The sequence below is a fragment of the Maniola hyperantus genome, chromosome 24, assembly GCF_902806685.2.
Source record: "Maniola hyperantus chromosome 24, iAphHyp1.2, whole genome shotgun sequence".
NCBI classification, from domain to species: Eukaryota; Metazoa; Arthropoda; class Insecta; order Lepidoptera; family Nymphalidae; genus Maniola; species Maniola hyperantus.
Genome location: NC_048559.1, coordinates 4,077,983 through 4,098,162, shown reverse-complemented (window position 1 = coordinate 4,098,162; position 20,180 = coordinate 4,077,983). Strand labels below are relative to the sequence as shown.

General features: G+C 38.4%; 1 protein-coding gene across 1 annotated transcript in view; it reads right to left on the bottom strand.

The window, feature by feature from the left end:
* Positions 1-15,365: 15,365 nt before the first annotated feature.
* Positions 15,366-20,180, bottom strand: part of LOC117993563 (uncharacterized) — a 28,015-nt gene continuing 23,200 nt past the window's right edge. Inside the window, exons 4-5 of the mRNA XM_034981369.2 lie at positions 19,851-19,986; positions 15,366-18,791 (exon numbers count right to left, since the gene is read on the bottom strand). Coding sequence (XP_034837260.1) covers positions 18,656-18,791; positions 19,851-19,986 — 272 coding nt within the window. The 3' untranslated portion in view covers positions 15,366-18,655. The remainder of the gene's footprint in view (positions 18,792-19,850; positions 19,987-20,180) is intronic.

Here is a 20,180-nt window from a genome sequence, read left to right as displayed (position 1 = left end):
TCAATCAATCAATCAATCAATCAATCAATCAATCAATCAATCAATCAATCAATCAATCAATCAATCAGTCAATCAATCAATCAATCAATCAATCAATCAATCAATCAATCAATCAATCAATCAATCAATCAATCAATCAATCAATCAATCAATCAATCAATCAATCAATCAATCAATCAATCAATCAATCAATCAATCAATCAATCAATCAATCAATCAATCAATCAATCAATCAATCAATCAATCAATCAATCAATCAATCAATCAATCAATCAATCAATCAATCAATCAATCAATCAATCAATCAATCAATCAATCAATCAATCAATCAATCAATCAATCAATCAATCAATCAATCAATCATCAATCAATCAATCAATCAATCAATCAATCAATCATCAATCAATCAATCAATCAATCAATCAATCAATCAATCAATCAATCAATCAATCAATCAATCAATCAATCAATCAATCAATCAATCAATCAATCAATCAATCAATCAATCAATCAATCAATCAATCAATCAATCAATCAATCAATCAATCAATCAATCAATCAATCAATCAATCACCACTTATTAGTGATGATATTTCATCTTGCAAATGCAACAACCGACTATCAAAAAGTGTACCTGTACCTAATTTATTACCTATTTTGAATAAACAATTTGATTTGGTTTGATATATATTTTGATATGGGTCATAACTTGTAATTATACTTAGTTCAGGTTAAGTGTTATGGACGGGTTTGGGCGGGCGGCGATATAAATAGCCCACCACCCTCTTGGTGCCTATTTCCGTCAAGTCGCTCCGCGGTCCGGTTTTCGATCGAAACGTGTTACGAATTTATAACTTTAGACCGAGGGTATAAAATTAGCCAAGACTCGAGACTGAATAATGGATCCAAATATATTTCCTCTCGTCTACGAAATAAGATACACTTCCAAGGTATAAAATACACGAGAAATGGCTTTTGTTCAAATTGGTATGATATTTTAATTTAACCATGCTGTAGCCGCCTACAATTTGAATTATATAACAACTAGCTGATGCCCGCGACTTCGTACGCGTGTATTTAGGTTTTTAAAAATCCTGTGGGAACTCTTTGATTTTTCGGAATAAAAGTATAGCCTATATCCCTTTCCAGGTCTTAAACTATACCCATGCAAAAAATGCAAAAAATCACGTCGATCCGTTGCTCTGTTGCGACGTGATTGAAGGACAAACGAACAAACCAACAAACCAACAAACAAACACACTTTCACATTTATAATAGGGGTAGTGACTTTAGCACCTATAGGATTTGAATAATGTAATTTTTTTGTATATGATTCTGTTGGTGGTTCAGTAAAACCAAACTAGTGAGGTACTATTAAGTATCCAAACAGTGATAACCTAGTGGTTACTATCCATACTAATATTATAAATGCGAAAGTGTGTCTCCCTGTCTGCTAGCTTTGCACGGCCCACCAGTTCAACCGATTTTTATGAAATTTGGCAAGCATCGGCTTTTTATCTCGGATAATTAAAGACCACGGGATCAAAAAAAAACCTAAATCCACGCGGACGAAGTCGCTGGCATCATCTAGCTTATAATATTAGAATGGATAGGAAAGAAAATAGGGTTTGCAGACAAAAGTAATATTTCCTCAACAGCGTATTTCCTGAACAGAATTTGGATACTGAACGAAACCGTGTATCGCCTGTATTAAATTGGATGTCACTGCCAGTGAGGTATCGATTACTAGAGCGAGCGTGGTTCCGCAAAATGGGCTCAACCTGATTGGTGACAAGATCCACAATTCCTGCTTTTTGTCATTGAATTAAATTGGCGCTACATTGAGTTAAGTCGGTCTATTAGTTATATTAGTTCCGATAAAAATATTAAAGAAATAAATGTTTACAAGACGGGTTCTTCCAAACTATTTTTTTTGCGGACTGCACTGTCCAGTATGACACTAATTTTGACAGAGCTTCATAGAATACGATTATAATACGATAATACTAATTTAGTTCAATACTTAAAAATATCTCTTAGAACCAAGCTAACCCTGACTTTTTCGAAACAAATACATAAAAAAAAAGATTTCGACGAATTGAGAACCTCCTCCTTTTTTTGAAGTCGGTTAAAAAGTGCAGATTAAACTAATTTAATCAGAAGAGTTCTATGGAGTTTCGTGAATAAATTAGTTTAATCTGCACTTATATTTTTTTTTATTTGTTTCGAAATCGAACAACTCAGCGTTAGTCTTCGTAATATAAGATTAGACAACTTTTCTGATCTGATCGGATCTGTCTGATGCGCAGAGTTTGCTCCTCAATACTCATCATCTCACTGGGCGCTAGCAACACACTCGATACCTACTGGCTTATTATCCCAACAACACTTCAAGTCTGAATAATGGATGTTAGGATCATAGAGATAGTATGTTAGGATGTTCCCCACGAGTCATGACAATTTTTTTTTTACTAAAGCTTGAAAAAGGTTTATTTGCAAATTCGCCTATTTTTTTGCATCAAGAAAGAAACAACTATTTTTAAAAAGTTAAGCTAACCTCAAGTTCGATGACCTTCCTGGCGGAGTGGTAAGTGCTGGGGTCTTATCAGTTCGAGGTACTCTTCAGAAAATTCAGAATTTTATATTTTCTAAATTTCCTTCGGCCGTGGCTAGTTACCACCCTACCGGAAAAGCCGTGCTGCCAAGCAATTTAGCGTTCCGGTACGATGCCGTGTAGAAACCTAAAGGATATATGGGTTTAATAAAAACTGTCATACTCCTTACAGGTTATCCTGCTTCGATCTTCTTAGACTGCATCATCACTTACCAACAGGTAAAATTGCAGTCAAGGGTCAACTTGTATAAATAAATAAATAAATAAAATAATAAATCCTAATCACTCCCTCACTATCCATCACTACCTACCCATACATATTATAAATGCGAAAGTGGAAGTACATTTATTTGTTGGTTTGTTCTTCAATCACACAGCAGCGTCGTCGCGGTTGCATGAAGTAAATAAAGACCTGTTGAAGACATAGGCTATTTTTTATCCCGTAAAATTAAAGACTTCTTAGGGGATTTTTAAAAACTCTTCATGCGGGCATCCTTTACTATTCCTTACTTCAACTAAGTAGCTGATCCGTTCCTTCGCTCAACTAAACTACAGTAAAGCTTAGTCTTATTAAGCTTGAAAATAACATGGTAAAATATATTCTCTAGACAGCTGTAAGATTCAAAGTTCAGTGCATCAAGTCGCAATATTTCCTCTAAAAGCCTATTTCCGTAGTTCCGGTGCATCCGGCATATGAACGAAACGTAGGTATATCGAGCTTGCAACTTTAAAATTACGAACGACGCAGTAACTACTTAATTGAATACAGCTACTATCTGCATTTGGTGGAAAAACTTGCCAAGGTTAAACCACTGAAAGCGTTGGTTAAATCCTTGAACAAGAAAGCAGATTCTGAGGACCTGCCGCTTAGTAGAATCACACGAGTAGATAGAATGCCGCTAAGTAGAAAAAATACCTATGCATTTTAGTATGAACTAAATGGATCATTGTGGATTAATAGACACATGCACAACCTTAAGCTGCAGGGCACAGATATCTGCAGCCTATGCCAGGAGTCTGATGAGGCTCCGATGCACATAATCTGCTACTGCCCCACTGTAATACACAAACTTAGCATCCACCTAGTGCATCCAGGACACCCCGAATAGGAGGCTGTCGTCTCAACCACTCCAACACACACCACATCAACCGATAGACGTCCACTGCTGGACATAGGTATCCCTGCCCTGTTATAACCCCGAACACCTCCCTGTGTTTACCTCTGGCAGGTTCATCTAAGTTACACAGCAGGCACTATCAAATACATTATGTGTCTGGGTATATTAAGAGAGCTAAGTTATGTTGACCTAAATAAATTCTATTCAGCAAAGTGCTTTAAACAAAAGTCTAAAATTACATGGCTGACCCGCCGCTGTCGTCCCTTAAGTTTCCCCTAAGGAGTAATAAGAGACTTGGAAACAATCTCGAGCTTGCTGTTTAAGGCTATTTATTATCTAGAGCTTTCTTTCATTAAGTTAAGTAAAACATTATGAGAATGTATGAGTTCACATTTTACATTAAAGCATCATATCTAAAGAAATAAATATCTCTGTCACCTTTGTAACATTTTCATCTATTTTCTACTTTCCAGTAAGAAAAAACTTTTCACGATACCCTAAAGCAACTCAGAATAAGTATATTTCGGATGTCAACGCCAATTTTCCCCATTCCGTAGGGTTGTGAGATGTGAATGGCATTATCTATCAGTGCCAGATAGGTGAACCGACCTTAATAATAAATGTGTCAACCCTAGATGTCAACTGCTTCTTTTATCTGCTCAAAGTTCGCTTCCAAATTTACCGGTGACCATTCTATACGTAGGTTTGTATTTAATATTGTGTAAAGTGAAAAGCCAAAGCCGTAAATGGTTGTACGATAAGGGGGTGGACAGAACAGGTTACAAAGAGGCGGCTTTATATAGAGAAGCTTTTCGCATGATGACCTCCAAACTTCGTTTCGAAAAAGGCACGCGATGATGATGATGATGAAAGTGAAACCACAATAAATTCGACAAATTTCGACGATCTCCCTGGCGTAGTCGTGAGCGCTGCACTGTAGTCTTGAGGTCCCGGGTTCGATTCCCGGTAAGGACAATTTGGGAATTTATATTTTCTAAAATATTGTCTTCTGGTCTGGTCTGGTGGGAGGCTTCGGCCGTGGCTAGTTACCACCCAGCAGCACAGCCGTGCCGCCAAGCGATTTAGCGTTCCGGTACGGTGCCGTGTAGAAACCGATGAGGAGTATGGGTTTAATGAAGCCCTACTCCTTCCAAGTTAATAGCTCACTTCCATCTTAGATTGCATCATCACAAACCTTCGGGTGAGATCACAGTCAAGGGCTACTTGTATCAGTATAACAATATAAATAAGAAATACCTTGTTGCCTCGTGTAGGTACTTCGACCACCCGTTCTGCCAGATCTTTTTTCCACCCTTGTGTAAATTCCAACCATTTGGAACCATCTTCTTTCAGTGGTGTTCCCAATAGGTTAGATGGGCGGATCAACAAACTCCTGAAAATCCCTAACGGGTCGTTATAGAGAAATCCTAATTAGGTGCATGCAAAATTGTTATTCTTAGGTAGGTATTTGGTTTTTTGTTCAACAGTGTAATTTTTGGTGATAATATTTTTTTGTGTTTTCATCCACAATATTATATTGTTATGGTCTAATTTATACTGTTCTTAAAATAATGTATTAATTATGCACAGAGAAGGATTATCCCTAAGGCAAACTAGCCACGTGCCTAGGGGCGCGAGGTTAAGTAGGGGCGCGTGCTATCATGTAGAGTTCCATTACCTGGCCTACCTAATTATCCCTACTAATACTATCTTCCCGGAACTGGCTCTTCTTTAATATAGCAAAGTGTCATGAGGTGATGTTCTTCACTCGTTCATATAAATAGTATAATCACCAACAACCAGCTATGCAATGAGACGATTCCTTCTTCTTTTGAAATTAGTTAGTAAATTTTTTGATATGGCTATAAGAGGGGCGCCTAGGGCGCTCTCGACATTTAATCCGCCTCTGATTATGCAACATTAAGTTAGTGCATGTTAGTATATTTTCTCTAATTCCATTCTAATTCAATTCTAATTCACATTTCTAAAGTGTAGATGTTAGATAGCACTACATATTATATAGAATAGAATAGGTACATTGGATTGAAAGTGTTGGTATAAATAAATGTAAAACCTCGAATTTCTAGACACAGCCGTTTATATAATTTATAAAAGTTGTTATCTCAGCCAGTTTATTTAGAGTAGATTAAAGTATAAGTAAAACTGTAGGTACAACCTTTTATCTTACCAACCCCAGTTAGTTTACTTGCCTCAGTTCTTAGAACTTTAATTATAAACTATATAAAATTAACTAAACTTGTGTTCTCGGACACCGTTTTCTTGTTTGTTGTTTGTTCTAGAGTCTCGGAGGAATTTGTGGAGTTATTTAATTATCGCTTAGTTGCGAACTTAGCTAAGTGCACGTCTACAAGCCTCGCTGTTGTGATATTCCATTAAACATAGACGTAGAATTTGCTATTAAATTACCGTTTCTTCTTACCTAGACCAGGCGCGTTTAGAACTCTCGCCTTCGTAGCTTTAGTTGGCGTAATAATATAGTATTTGACTATGTCAAAAATAAATTATTTCTCAGTGAGTATCTTCCAAAATACGTAAAATCCACGTCCTTTGTTAGTTTTAAGTGTAATGACCATTTTAAATTATCGATTGAACTAAAAAAGCTCGTCAAATCCTTGTGACGTCAAGTGCCAGTATTTTACAGAAGCTCGCATACTAAGCGCGTGTTTTGACTTTTGATAAAAATATACTGATTTGACTAGTTGTCAAATACCGGATTATCCACGAATTACCACTAATTATCTTACATCATCTTTTTTTTTTTATTATATGGCGCTTACATCATCTTACAAATTCAACAATAATTATTGACTGATACAATAATAGTACCAATCACTACCCATATTGAAAGTGCGAAAGTGTGTTTGTTTGTTGGTTTATTGGTTTGTTGAGTTTGCTTTCTATCACGTCGCAACGGAGAAACGGATCGTCGTGATTTTTTGCATGGGTATCATAGGCCACCGGCCACGGGTTTTTCAAAACCTCAATCCACGTGGGTGAAGCCGTGGGCATCATCTAGTAAACAATAAACATATTGTAACAAAGCTCTGAAATAATTTTCCAATCCATTGCCGTTTGAGCACGCTACTCGAGGGTGTAAGTACGCAATTTAGCTAAGTGGGTATTTTGGGCTTGAATACCTTTCTGACACGTTATACGTTACTTACTTTGAGAATTTTAGTGCTCTATGCATTGACTTATGTATATACTAGCGACTTCGTCCGCGTGGATTTACGTTTTTCAAAATCCCGCGCGAACTTTTTTATTTTCGGGGATAAAAAGTAGCCTATGTGTTAATCCAGGGTATAATCTATCTCCATTCTAAATTTTAGCCAAATCCGTCCAGTAGTTTTTGCGTGAAGGAGTAACAAACATACACACACACACATACAAACATTCGCCTTTATAATATTATACTCGGGATTACTTCGTAAGGACAGGTCCATTGAACAAGCAAAATGGGACCGACTCATTGGTCCTAAAATGTTTATTTAGCACCAATGCAACCTCAGTGACGTCTGGATTTTGAACGGGTCGTTCATTAGTATCTAAGAGGTGGCGCTGATTTATTTGGTTCCAAAACCGTGAAAATTTTTGTCGCTTGGGCATATCTTGTCATTTATATCGATGACTAAAAATGTACTTTTGACATGACAGTTGACACATTAAGTTAAAATGGAGCGTGAGTACTTAAAATGTATGCATTACAGGTACTTACCTTTACTGACCTATATCTCAAATTGCTACAGTGTAGATATTATACTTGTACCCGTACCGCAACCAGGTAAAAAAGGTACCGTATAATGAGACGCGAATAAGCTTTGATGAGGTCTATTTTTATAAATAATCACGCCGTTTCTGTACGAGGGCCTTGTAACGCGTTTCAATGGGGCGGAAAATTGTCCCGAAGGCCTTAGCGATGTGTAGATATGGCACGTTATTTGGGAGGCAAATAAAAATAAACAATGTGTACTCTATGGTCTCTTTGGAATGGCGTTGCGTCAAGATTTCCTTTAAATTAGCAAAAAAGTAGATTATTACTTGATGACGAGTGAGTTCTCAAAATTTATGCATACTGTACCTACATGCACAAACCGGTTTGGCGAGTGGCTAGTTGATTGCACGGAGCGCGGTGCGTCGTCATTACCCGTAGTACAAGATTTTACGTCTCACCAAACGAAACCAAATTCGAGAGTCGAAATACTTCCGCGTTACAGTAAAATGGACCTAAACAGCCTTGAATTGAAGTCAAATATTCAATGCCACTGATTTTAATTTCGCAATGTTTCCGCTTGGAGCGCTGGCTGTAGAAGTGTAGACAAACTTGAGCTTCAAAACAAGGCATTTAAGATCCAGTTTACTGTAACGCGGAAGTATTTCGACTCTCGAATTTGGTTTGGTTTGGTGAGACGTAAAATCGTGTACTACGGGTACTGTACCTACATGCACAAATCGGTTTGGCGAGTGGCTAGTAGATTGCACGGAGCGCGGTGCGTCGTCATAACACGTAAATCGCGAGTTTTCAGTCACATTTCGTTAATTACCGACCTACATTTTACCTATATCGCATCGATTTCATCAGTTTTGATTTGTCGAAATTCCACGGACTCGTATGAAAAGATTCGCTTCCTCGTTTGTAACACGCATTCCTAGAATATGGAATGCCCTTTCTACTTCCATTTTCCCATCTACCTATATGCTTAGTTGTTAATATTTTCGTAGATTACTATTGTTATGTATGTACCTTAGTTTTAATCTATGATAAGTAAAAAATATAATAAATAAAGATATATAACGCGTTATGAATAAGATATAACAACCCCACGCGTACCTAATAATATTCTGTTCGTATATTGTATTATATGAGGGAACGGAAATTTTTTGTTATTGTAGACATAACTATTATTATCCAGTATCGGAAAATTGTTCAATCGTAGAAGATTCTCGTAGCTATTGTTCGCGACAGGTCGACATGGCAATCGGGGTGTGGACGCCCCGCACACCCGTACAGCCCGCGCGCTAACCCGGTGCGGGATATCTCGGGTAACGTGCAGGTGTGCGGGGCCTCCCCCCTCATACGCCGATTGCCATGTCGAGCTGTCGCGTACTATAGGCATCTATCTCGCAAGACTCAAGGAATAAAAATTTAATAATAGTTCCAAACAAAAGCGTCCCACAACAAAAGCCAGCCTGCTTTACAGAAGCTCTATGAGAGAAAAGATTGGATCTAAACCTGATTTAACAGTAGACTTAAGACAAAATGTCAATCAAGACACTACCACAGTTCACGACAGTAGGGAATTTCTAACAGAACAATTGAGATTGTAATAATGATTGATGCAGGTTTTAGACAATCGCCCTACAGGATCAAATCAGGATTCCATCACTCTAGTTCACAGTTGAAACGTCAATTTAGTCATCGGTTAAACTTGTACTTCTTGTGGTAAGGTAAGACGGATGGTGCCTTGAGAGAGCAGTAACTCATAAATCCTAGACAACGCAGTCTTACTCAATCATCATGATCAACCCATCGCCGACTCACTACAGAGCACAGGTCTCCTCTCAGAGTGAGAAGGGCTTGGCCATAGTCTACCACGCTCACCATGTGCGGATTGGACTACACACACCTTTGAGAACAGTATGGAGATCTCAGGCATGCAGGTTTCCTCACGATGTTTTCCTTCACCGTTAAAACAAGTGATATTTAATTACTTAAAACGCACATAACTCCGAAAAGTTACTCAATAGTACCTACTAATTAGTAATTATACATTCTATGCCTAGGCTATATAAATATTACGACTGTTTTGTCTTAAGTCTGCTCGTATGAGTATAAAGAGAGGAATATCAAATCTTACACACAACCCGTAGGTAAGTCCCTCAAATCGCTCGCTATAATATTAATATCGCTCTATTTCACATTTTCCGATCTAATGAATCGAAAACGATGTCTTTAGGCTTCAATCTGAGTTGTCTGATCTCACTGTAATAGACATATTACAAGTAGGTACGCTGGAAAAGCTATGCCATACAAAATGGGCGTTATTTTTGCACCGATTTGAAGTGCCCGGCCCCACCTAGCATTTTATTTATTTATTCAGATACAAGTTAGCCCTTGACTGCAATTTCACCTGGTGGTAAGTGATGATGCAGTCTAAGATGGAAGAGGTATGGCAGTTTTTATTAAACCCATACACCTTTGGTTTCTACACGGCATCGTACCGGAACCCTAAATCGCTTGGCGGCAGGAGTGATAACTAGCCAAGGCCGAAGCCTCCCACCAGACCAGACAAGAAATTTAGAAATTATAAAATTCCAAACCCCTGCCAGGAATCGAACCCGGGACCTCCCACTAATAAGACAATAGCGCTTACCACTGCGCCAAGGAGGTCGTTAATACCGTACCGGGAATTTAAACCTTGTGTCTTCATGTTGAGACTTTTTTGACGGATGTTTTATCACTAACACTTAGTCCAAGTACGCTTACATGACACTAGCTATCAGCGTCAAAATGGCAAAAATCAAGTTGCTTGCGAAAAGTCTGCAATCGCAAGTCCAGCATATTTGTATTACTAGAGGTCAGTGTCTGATATCCCCTTTTTCTTCGTAATCGTTAGACAACTTTAAATTAAATAAAATTTATTTATTATTCAGATACGATACAACTTAGCCCTTTCCTGCAATCGTACCTAATGGTAAGTGATGATGCAGTCGAAGCAGAAGAAAGAAAAGTACGATACCGTGTAGAAACCAAAGCCCGCTTCCATCTTAGACTGCATCATCACTTACCACCAGATGAGATTGCAGTCATGGGCAGTTACTTGTGACTGAATAAAATAAAAAAGGTCTTGACTTAACCATACGAATATAGGATATATCAAGAGTCAATACTTGTATTCCGGAAAATCTAAAAGTTCCCATGGTAACCTAAATATCTACGCGGACGAAATCGCGGGCTTCTATATCTAACCATGTATAAAAGCACTTCATATTACAATGTAAGTATTATTTTTTACAAACTCTTACAACAGTTGTAAGAAGGCTTTTGTAAAAGATAAATAAATAAAATAAATAAGAGAAATGGGGACTTATGGAGAGTTACTCTCCGTAAGTCCCCATTTCTCTACAAAAGTATTTTGTAAATAAGAAAAGTACCCTACAGTAAAGAATTAAGACAAAGAAAAAACTCTTTTCACTTGAGAACATCTATTCACGTTAAAAAACCTAGACTTTAAAAGCACTTCTGGGACAATAAGCTGTACGATAAAACATCCAACCTTGTTCCAATATACATGGTCTGTCTTACTATATTATATTTAGCTTTACGTTTATCTTTCTCTATCACTCAGCAGATATGTATAGTACGCGACAGGTCGAAATGGCAATCGGGGAGGGAACGCCCCGCGCAGCCCCCGCGCTAACCCTTTGAGGGCGAGCGTGGCTGACGTGCGGGTGTGCGGGGCGACACCCGCCTCATACCCCGATTGCCATCTCAACCTGTGGCGGACTATACATTTTCACAGTTCACGACAGTAACCCCCCGTTCCCACTTGTCGTTTGTTGTTTGTCGCTGGATGTTCCAGTGGCAGAACATTTTGACACAAAATCGGTTTCCAACAAGTGTTAATTTAATAGCTACATAAAATGTTCTGCCACAGGGACATCCGATTGAAATCCGAGCCCGACAAACGACAAGTGGGAACGGGTGGTAACTTCTAACAAAACTTCGATACTTCGAAGTCACAAGCAGGTGTCACATGTTAGTATATTTGACGCAGATATCCCTAACGTAGTCCCGTTTTTCTATGATTTTGCGTCAAAATAGCCTAACATTTGTCATATCATCGATCCAGGATCAAACCGAGAGTTCTCTCCGTTCCCTCCCTCTAATTCACTCTGACATTACTTACCATTGACACGCTGGAAGTTTTTTTTTTAATCTTTTATTAACAGGCTTTTACATTTATTTGAATTTCAGACATATTGTACTCTATACTTTATTATTCTCCAATCCTATCCTATCATACAAATTTCACAACAATGTTACTTAGGTACTCTGTAAAACAGATTGGAAGCTCCATCAGAATTCGGATTAGCTAAAAAAATGGATGGCATTATTCGTGGCACGTCTGAATGGCGCCTAAAACAATTTATTCAGAGCTAAACGGATAGACATTTAGGACGTGTGCTTTACATTACATACACTTTGCAGGTAAATTGAAGAAGGTCCCTATAAATAAATTTCCTTAAATCGACGCAGATTGATGTATTGTGAATAATTTATGCCTACCCCCAAATTCGTACGTATGGGTACCTTTTGCTATTTTATACTTATTTGGTACAAGTGTACGTGAGGTGAAAATGAGATATAGTAAGTAATTGCGAACTGGGTACCTTCATAATATGTCGCGATTTACCTATCGAGATAATTTTATTTACTAGCTGATGCCAGGGAATTCTTCTGCGTCAATCATTGACTTATATATTACTACGTATGGACAGGGTTATTGAACAAACAAAATGGCACCGACTCATTGGTGCGTAAATGTTAATTATGCACCAATGCAACCTCAGTGACGTCTGGATTTCAAACGGGTCGTTCATTAGTATCTAAGAGTGGCGCTGATTTAGGTATTTGGTTCCTAAACCGTGACAAATTTTGTTCGCTTGACCATATCTTGTCATGTGTATCGATGGCGTCGATTTAATTTTTTAAAATTTGTTTTATTTTCCGGGATAAAAATTAGCCTATGTCACTCTCCAGGTCAATTATACTCATGCAAAAAGTCGCCTCGATCCATTGCTCCGTTGCAATGTGATTGAAGGACAAACCAACAAACATACGCACTTGCATATGGGTAGTGATTATTATTATTGGATACTGGAAATGTTACCTTAGCAGTGCAGAACAGGTTTTTAAGGTCTTATACTTCAGGTCGCTGGATTCAGGCGGTGCAAGACCGTGGCGTGTGGAAGTCCCTAAAAGAGACCTGTGTCCAACAGTGGACGTCTGTCGGTTGTTGATGATACTTAAGTAGGAGGTCTCGGGATCGAAGACTCGATCGAGATTTTGTAATTTCTAACTGGTCTGAATTGGCCATGACTAGAATCTAGATACCTATGCTAACCCTACCGGAAAAGACGTGTCAGTCGTGTCACCAGGCATAAGGATTATTAACCAGCAGAAATCAATGGAAGAAACTGCCGTACCGTATCGCCGATCAATGTGAAAACAAAATGCCCATTTTACTAGATAAGTATATAGTAGGTAGATACAGTACGATTGAAAGTTAAATGCGTCTGCGTGAAGTTGCGACACGTACGCAGTTACCCTTCCCGCTTCCCCGGACACCCAAAATGTGTGTGGTGCGCAACGTCGTGCGCAAACTTCAGGGGCGCATATAAGTTTGAATCGTACTGTACATGACAGGTCGAGACGGTAATCGGGGAGGGAATGCCCTGCACACCCACACAGCCCCCGCGCTAACCCGGTGCGAGCTAGCGCGGGTGACGTGCAGGTGTGCGAGGCGTCCCCCGTCTCATACCCCGATTGCCATCTCCACCTGTCGCGGACTATACTACACAGTGCTACCAGTGAAGTTTGGGAAAGTACGTACAAGCATTATTGGCAGCCTAGTCACGTAGCCTCGATATTTGAATCGTTTTTCGTTACATTGATTTGTTATATCTATTCAAGGTGGAATGTCTTTTATCGTCTAGTTTATATTGGACTAAGAGCCAGCGCATGCCAGACCTTTGTTATTTTATAAAAGCTGAAAGTTTCTCTGCGTAAGTAGATATTGTGGCTAATTCCGTTGTACACAATCTCTAAACTAAACTTAAATGGCACGTCTAAATCTATTGCTATCCCTTTCATAATGTTGCTTGCGGAAAAGGAGAGCACTAGATTTAGACCTGTTAATTTAGTTTAGTTTAGAGATTGTGTACCTACCAGAGAATCGGCCCCATTGTCTCCAAGACTAGGTAGAACGTTTGTTTGCTCCCTGCCAGATACCCTAAAACTTTTAGGGGTTTGCCATGATACTAAGTGTCTGGCAATACATGACGTGATTTCTAATATTATTCTTAAGAAAATATTAAAAAATTAGACGTTTTCTATGACGTAAGATTTTTTTACACCTATATAATATTGTACCTACCTATGTTATTTCCAAAAGCCACCATGATCCAAACAAACGTTCCTCTCAGTGTGGATGACAAAACGCAGATAAACTTTCAAGTTTCAGCTTTTGTAAAATAACGAAGGTGTTTCTATAATTCTCTAGGGAAAGTTTCGATAAGATTAGGTAGGTATTTAATAAGATTCGATAAGATTAGGTAGGTTACTTTACCTATTGATAGATACCTTAGTATCTTGTAGACGAATAAAAAACTACTAAAACTACGGAGTACCTACTAGAGTGAGGGAACTCTCGGTTTGATCCTGAATCGACGACATGTCAAATATTAGGCTGTGGGTGACGTGAAATCAAAGAAAAATAGCTGATTCATAAGCAACTTCGTCAAATGTAGGAACATGTTCCATACAAACTCATATACTTAGCCTACATACAATTCTGCTTCCCATTCGAGGTTCGGGTTCGAGTCCTGAACCTCTGGAATAGGAAGCCGAATTCTTAACCACTAGGCTACCACCGCTAGATTATCTAATAGAATTTCATCGCAGTCGTAGAAAAATCATTTCTAGTCGCATTACGCTCGTACAAGGGAGTAAATAGTGATAGGTCCCGGGCCGAATGGAGCTTATCCCTTGTTTGAACGACTACTGAATATCAATTGAGTCGTAAATGCGTCTTATACCATCCATAAAGCCTCAATAGCTCAACTGGTAAAGGAGTGGACTGAAAACCGAAAGGTCGAGTTCAAACCCCACCCGTTGCACTATTGTCGTACCTACTCCAAGCACAAGCCTGACGCTTAGTTGGAGAGGAAAGGGGAATATTAGTCATTTAACATGGCTAATATTCCTTAAAAAAATAATTGATTTGCGGAATCCCGACAGTGGAGTCGTACCGAAGTGTAAATAAACTTTAGAATAGTTATTTTGTTAACTAGAATAAAAATAAATTAAATGTTCAATACAAATGGGAATATTAGTCATTTAACGTGTCTAATTTCTTTAAAAAAAAACCTATTTTCATTTTGAAGTTTTAGTGTTTTGATTCTAGAAATCTATCTTAGTCGAGACGTGCATGTAATAGGACGCGACAGGTCGAGATGGCAATCGGGGTATGAGGCGGTGGGACGCCCTGCACACCCGCGTTATTCCGCACCGGGTTAGTGCGAGGGCGGTGCGGTTGTACGGGGCGTCATCACCCCGATTGCCATCTCGACCTGTCGCGTACTATACTCAACCCGGTAAGTCTTGTACACTGTACAGTACGCGGCAGTAATGTACATCAACCTTTAGAATGACATTTCGGCTTTGTAGAGCGTTCTGTCACTCATACGTATATATGAAGTTTTGTCGGTCTCAACGACAGAGACAACGCTCTACAAATCTGCTATCTCCTTCTAAAGGTCGATGTAAGTATAATTACTTTTGGTCGCGTACTGTAACTTCCTGGGACAGGATTGCAAAATAAACAATGTAAGAAAATCGAATTAGTATTTATTCCAATATTTAAAGTCAATGAAAAGAAATACAAAATATAAATATTAGTTACAAGGAAAAATATAATTACAAAAGACTAAACCTAATGGCACTAACAATTAAAATGCAAAATTTAAAAAATACTTACATTGGACGGTTTCGTTTCTTCTATAACATTAGGTATTCAAAAAAAACCGGCCAAGTGCGAGTCAGGCTCGCGCAAGGAGGGTTCCGTACTACAGTCGTATTTATTCGACATTTTGCACGATAATTCAAAAACTATGATGCATAAAAAGAAATAAAAATCTGTTTTAGAATGTACAGATGAAGACCTTTCATATGATACCCCACTTGATATAGTTATCTCACTTTGAAAGTTGAAAATACTAATTATTAGTTCATGACCACAATTTAATTTTTTTTGTGTGATCTAATCCTAAATTCACGGTTTTCAGATTTTTCCCCAAATGTCAGCTATAAGGTCAACGGGAAGTACCCTGTAGGTTTCTTGACAGACAGACAGTCAGACAGACAACAAAGTGATCCTATAAGGGTTCCGTTTTTCCTTTTGAGGTACGGAACCCTAAAAATCAAACTTTCATCACCAAATATATATTAGTTAAATGCAAAATATTACAAAAAGAAATAATATACCGAATTAGTTAAATGATACAAAACTTGGAATGAAAATTGGAATCTAAAAATTGTATTGTAATGAAAGAATTAATGTAAAAATTGTACTAAATAATACGTTTGTACAGATATCTCTAACCTACACTGAATTGACGTATAGTACGCGAAAGGTTGAGCTCGCAATCAGGGTATGAGGCGGGGGGACGCCCCGCACACCCGAACATCACCCGCACCGGGTTAGCGCGGGAGGCTATGCGTTCTCTCCCCAATTGCTATTTCAACCTGACGTGTACTATAGGTCTGAAAAGAACGCTATCCTTTTCCGCATCATACATTGTGAAAACGATAGCACTACTTTTAGAAGCATCGGTTTAGTTGAGGACATCCGAATAATGGGGATTCACAAGCAAAACTGGGATCCCAGAGGGCGCCACAAGAGGTCCGGCCAATGTCAAATTAAAATCAACAGTTTTCTTGCTAGCTTTGTTATTGTTTCGTGAGTTAATTAAAGATACTGAAAGCTCGTACAATTAAAATTATGGCGTTTAAAAGCTCAGTATTGCCGGTTTCACAGATGATATTATATAGTCCGTACGCAATGAGTTCTCTGGCGCCAATTTAACTTTATGTGTCAATTGTCATGTCAAACGTACGGTTCGGTTCACCTTTAAAATAAGGACTAAAATGACACTTTTGCATGACAGTTGACACATAAAGTTAAAATGGCGTGTGATAACTCATTATACTACCTCTATGGCCGGTTAACTTATGCGCCACCTGTCGGGATAAATTGGCAGTGTGGATTCCCATTGTGACTAATTAATTCTGTTGAACATTAATCTCTTAACTAAATTACATAGGGAAATTAGTGAAAGGCATAGCAATATATTTACAATAGGATCAACCATAATAATATTATGGTTTATTTTAATTTGAACATGCCAGCTATTAGAAGTTTTAATAGAAAATGTAAAGAGTTGCATTGGTGACTCGTTTTTAACTTCGCAAGTATTTTATCTTAATTTCATCTACATATTTAATTAGCTTAATGGAAAAACTATAAAGAAAATACTGTCAGTTTTATGTAAGTGCGACAACAATAATTATTATTCGACTTTTACTAAATTATAATTCGAGTTTATTATTAATTAAGTACACATTATAATAACGAGATTCTAATGAATACAAGTTGTGCAATTCTATTATACAGGTCATTTTAATTTAAAGACAAACGTCATAATACTATTTATAACCCACCACAGAAAATGTTATAGTTTTAAATTTAGGTGAAAATCACAGATATTAATTATACAAGTAGTTATAATGCGTACAAAATGGAAACTCACCCGCGCAAACTATAATGTATCGGAGTTAAAATGGCGAATGAGTTCTCATTTTGTACGGATTATACGCAAGATAAGTGTCCCATAAAAAGCAAGTTACTTTTTTGTGCTGATTCAAAGCGTCCCACCGAGCGTACCGGGAATTAAAATTGACACATTATGTCAATTTTATTGGTCTTAGTGTTTATTTATTTATCTTACTTTGTTGATTATCAATAGAATATAAAGGCCGTAATATAATATAAGATATTCATATAAAATAGATATAAAAGCCCTGTATAATTAAATCAAATGGACGGATTTTAAAGACACATTATATTTTTAGCGATTCAACCAATCATTAACTTAAGCTAACATTCAGCCTTATTATATTTAAACAAAACTTAAGTCCTAGAAGACATGTACGTGTAACTTTTGAGCCTTTATCAAACTAATATCCGTATTCGAAGCCGTCGTAGCTAGCAGTGATGTTTCGGATATCCGCGGGAGAAAAAAGATCCGTATCCGTATCCGTTACTTTTTGGCGGATTTTTTATGGATCTTTTACCTCATTAATTTTTAATACACAGATTAAATTCTATTTTTAGGTGATTAGGTTAGGATAGGTTAGGTTAGGATTTAGGGGATTAAGCCGCCAAACGCTTACGAGCACGAAGCAACCAATATTGTAAGTGTTTTTTTTGTGTGGAAAAAAAAGGTAGCAATAAAATACTATTAAATAATTCCAAATTGTACTACTACCTAAACTTCTTTGCAGACAATTTTTTACCTCATACAACAAACACAAATGTTATTGCTACCCAGTGTCACACTAAACTATAAACAATACAAAACAAAAGAAAGAACAATACCCGCGAAATGACGAAACATGTCTTGTCACGTAAAGCGTCAACTATCGTTTCAAGGTCGAGAAAGTTAAGATCCGTATCCGTATCCGCGGATCTTGACGCCAATGATCGGTATCCAGATCCGTATCCGCGGATCTACATTTTTTATGATCAGACACATCACTAGTAGCTAGGGATCGCAATCCAGTTGGATTGCTTCGACAATCCTTTGTTTATACTATAAAGGGCTTCCGAGACGGTCAAGCGGCTTGACTGTGTAGCATGGTACAGTGATTTCTACGTATAGTGCGGGACAGGTTAAAATGGCAATCGGGGAGGGAACCTCCCGCACACCCGCACTCGCAATCCGGTGCGGGCAAGCACGGGTGTGCGGGGCATCATCTCCGCCTCATACCCCGATTGCCATCTCAACCTGTCGCGGACTATAGGATAACGCAGCGGCACCGCCAACGCCTCATGAGGCTTCACTAATACAACATGATAGCCCCATTGACTTTCTCCTCAAGAGCGGGCGCGATGGTATCGGCATCCCGACCGTCCGTCATCGCTATGAGGACGCACACGTTGTTTACAAAGGCCGCTATACACGCTGTCACCACCAACCTGAAAGATAGTCTTCTAAATATATAAAACGAAAAGGTGACTGACTGATCTATCAACGCATAGCTCAAACTACTGCACGGATTGGGCTGAAATTTGGCATGCAGGTAGCTATTATGACGTAGGCATCCGCTAAGAAAGGATTTTTGAAAATTCAACCCCTAAGGGGGTGAAATTGAGATTTGAAATTTATATAGTCCACGCGGACGAATTCGCGAGCATAAGCTAGTGTAGTATAATTTTAGTACTCTGACAGTTTGATGTTCCTACTGATTTGCTTCTTCTAAACGATTTTTTAGGGTTCCGTACCTCAAAAGGAAAAAGGAACCCTTATAGGATCACTCTGTCTGTCTGTCGCGTCTGTCAAGAAAACCTATAGGGTACTTCCCGTTGACCATGAATTTGTCGATACATAACAAAAATTAAATATTTTTGTTCCCGATGAAATAATTTAATGAAATCACATCAAGATGGCGCTGTGCGTCATTAACTTGCAAATTTTTATCATACGGGTTTTTCTTGTACGATGTTGCGAAATGGTGCTTTGTGTGAGTTCGACTCGCACTTGACCGGTTTTTTTACTGCGAGATAGGTTTTTGCTTGACGACAATCATGTATAATAAAAAGCAATAATGAGGTCTAGGTTGGAGCGCGCTTGCCTAGAAGATGTCTATTCACTCTTGCCTTGGAGGTATTTAGGTTCTACGAGCAGGGTAACGGACGCTCGAAGGGCAGGTTCAAGGTTTTTATCACCCGAAGCCTATTGTGAAAAAATAACTGGTCAAGTGCGAGTCGGACTCGCAAACGAAGGGTTCCGTTCCATCATACAAGAAACACCACTTTTAAAAAAAATATCCTAACAACAAATTCACGTTTGTCGAATTTTTTCCTTTACTTGTGGTATAAAACATTGCTACCTGCCGAATTTCATGATTTTAGGTCAACGGTAGGTACCCTATAGATTTTGATTCCCTTGACAGACAGACAGACAACGAAGTGATCGTATAAAGGTTCCTTTTTTGCACTGGAGACACGGAACCCTAATAAAATAAGTGTTTTTACCAGAAAGACAGTCCAAGATCAGCAGTGGAGTCTGACGACCAGGTGTTGGCGAGGTCTTCATCCGACATGACGTTGTGCTGCAGCCGAAGGAAGAACTCCGTCAGCCACACTGACATTGCGCCCATCGTGAATAGTACTGCAAAAATATAGACACAGATAAATAGATCGATAATAGTTTTATTTCTAAACTAGCTGATGCCCGCGACTTCATCCGCGTGGAATTAGCTTTTTAAAAATCCCGTGGGAACTCTTTGATTTTCCCGGATATAAAGTAGCCTATGTGTTAATTCAGGGTATAATCTATCTCCATTCCAAATTTCATCCAAATCC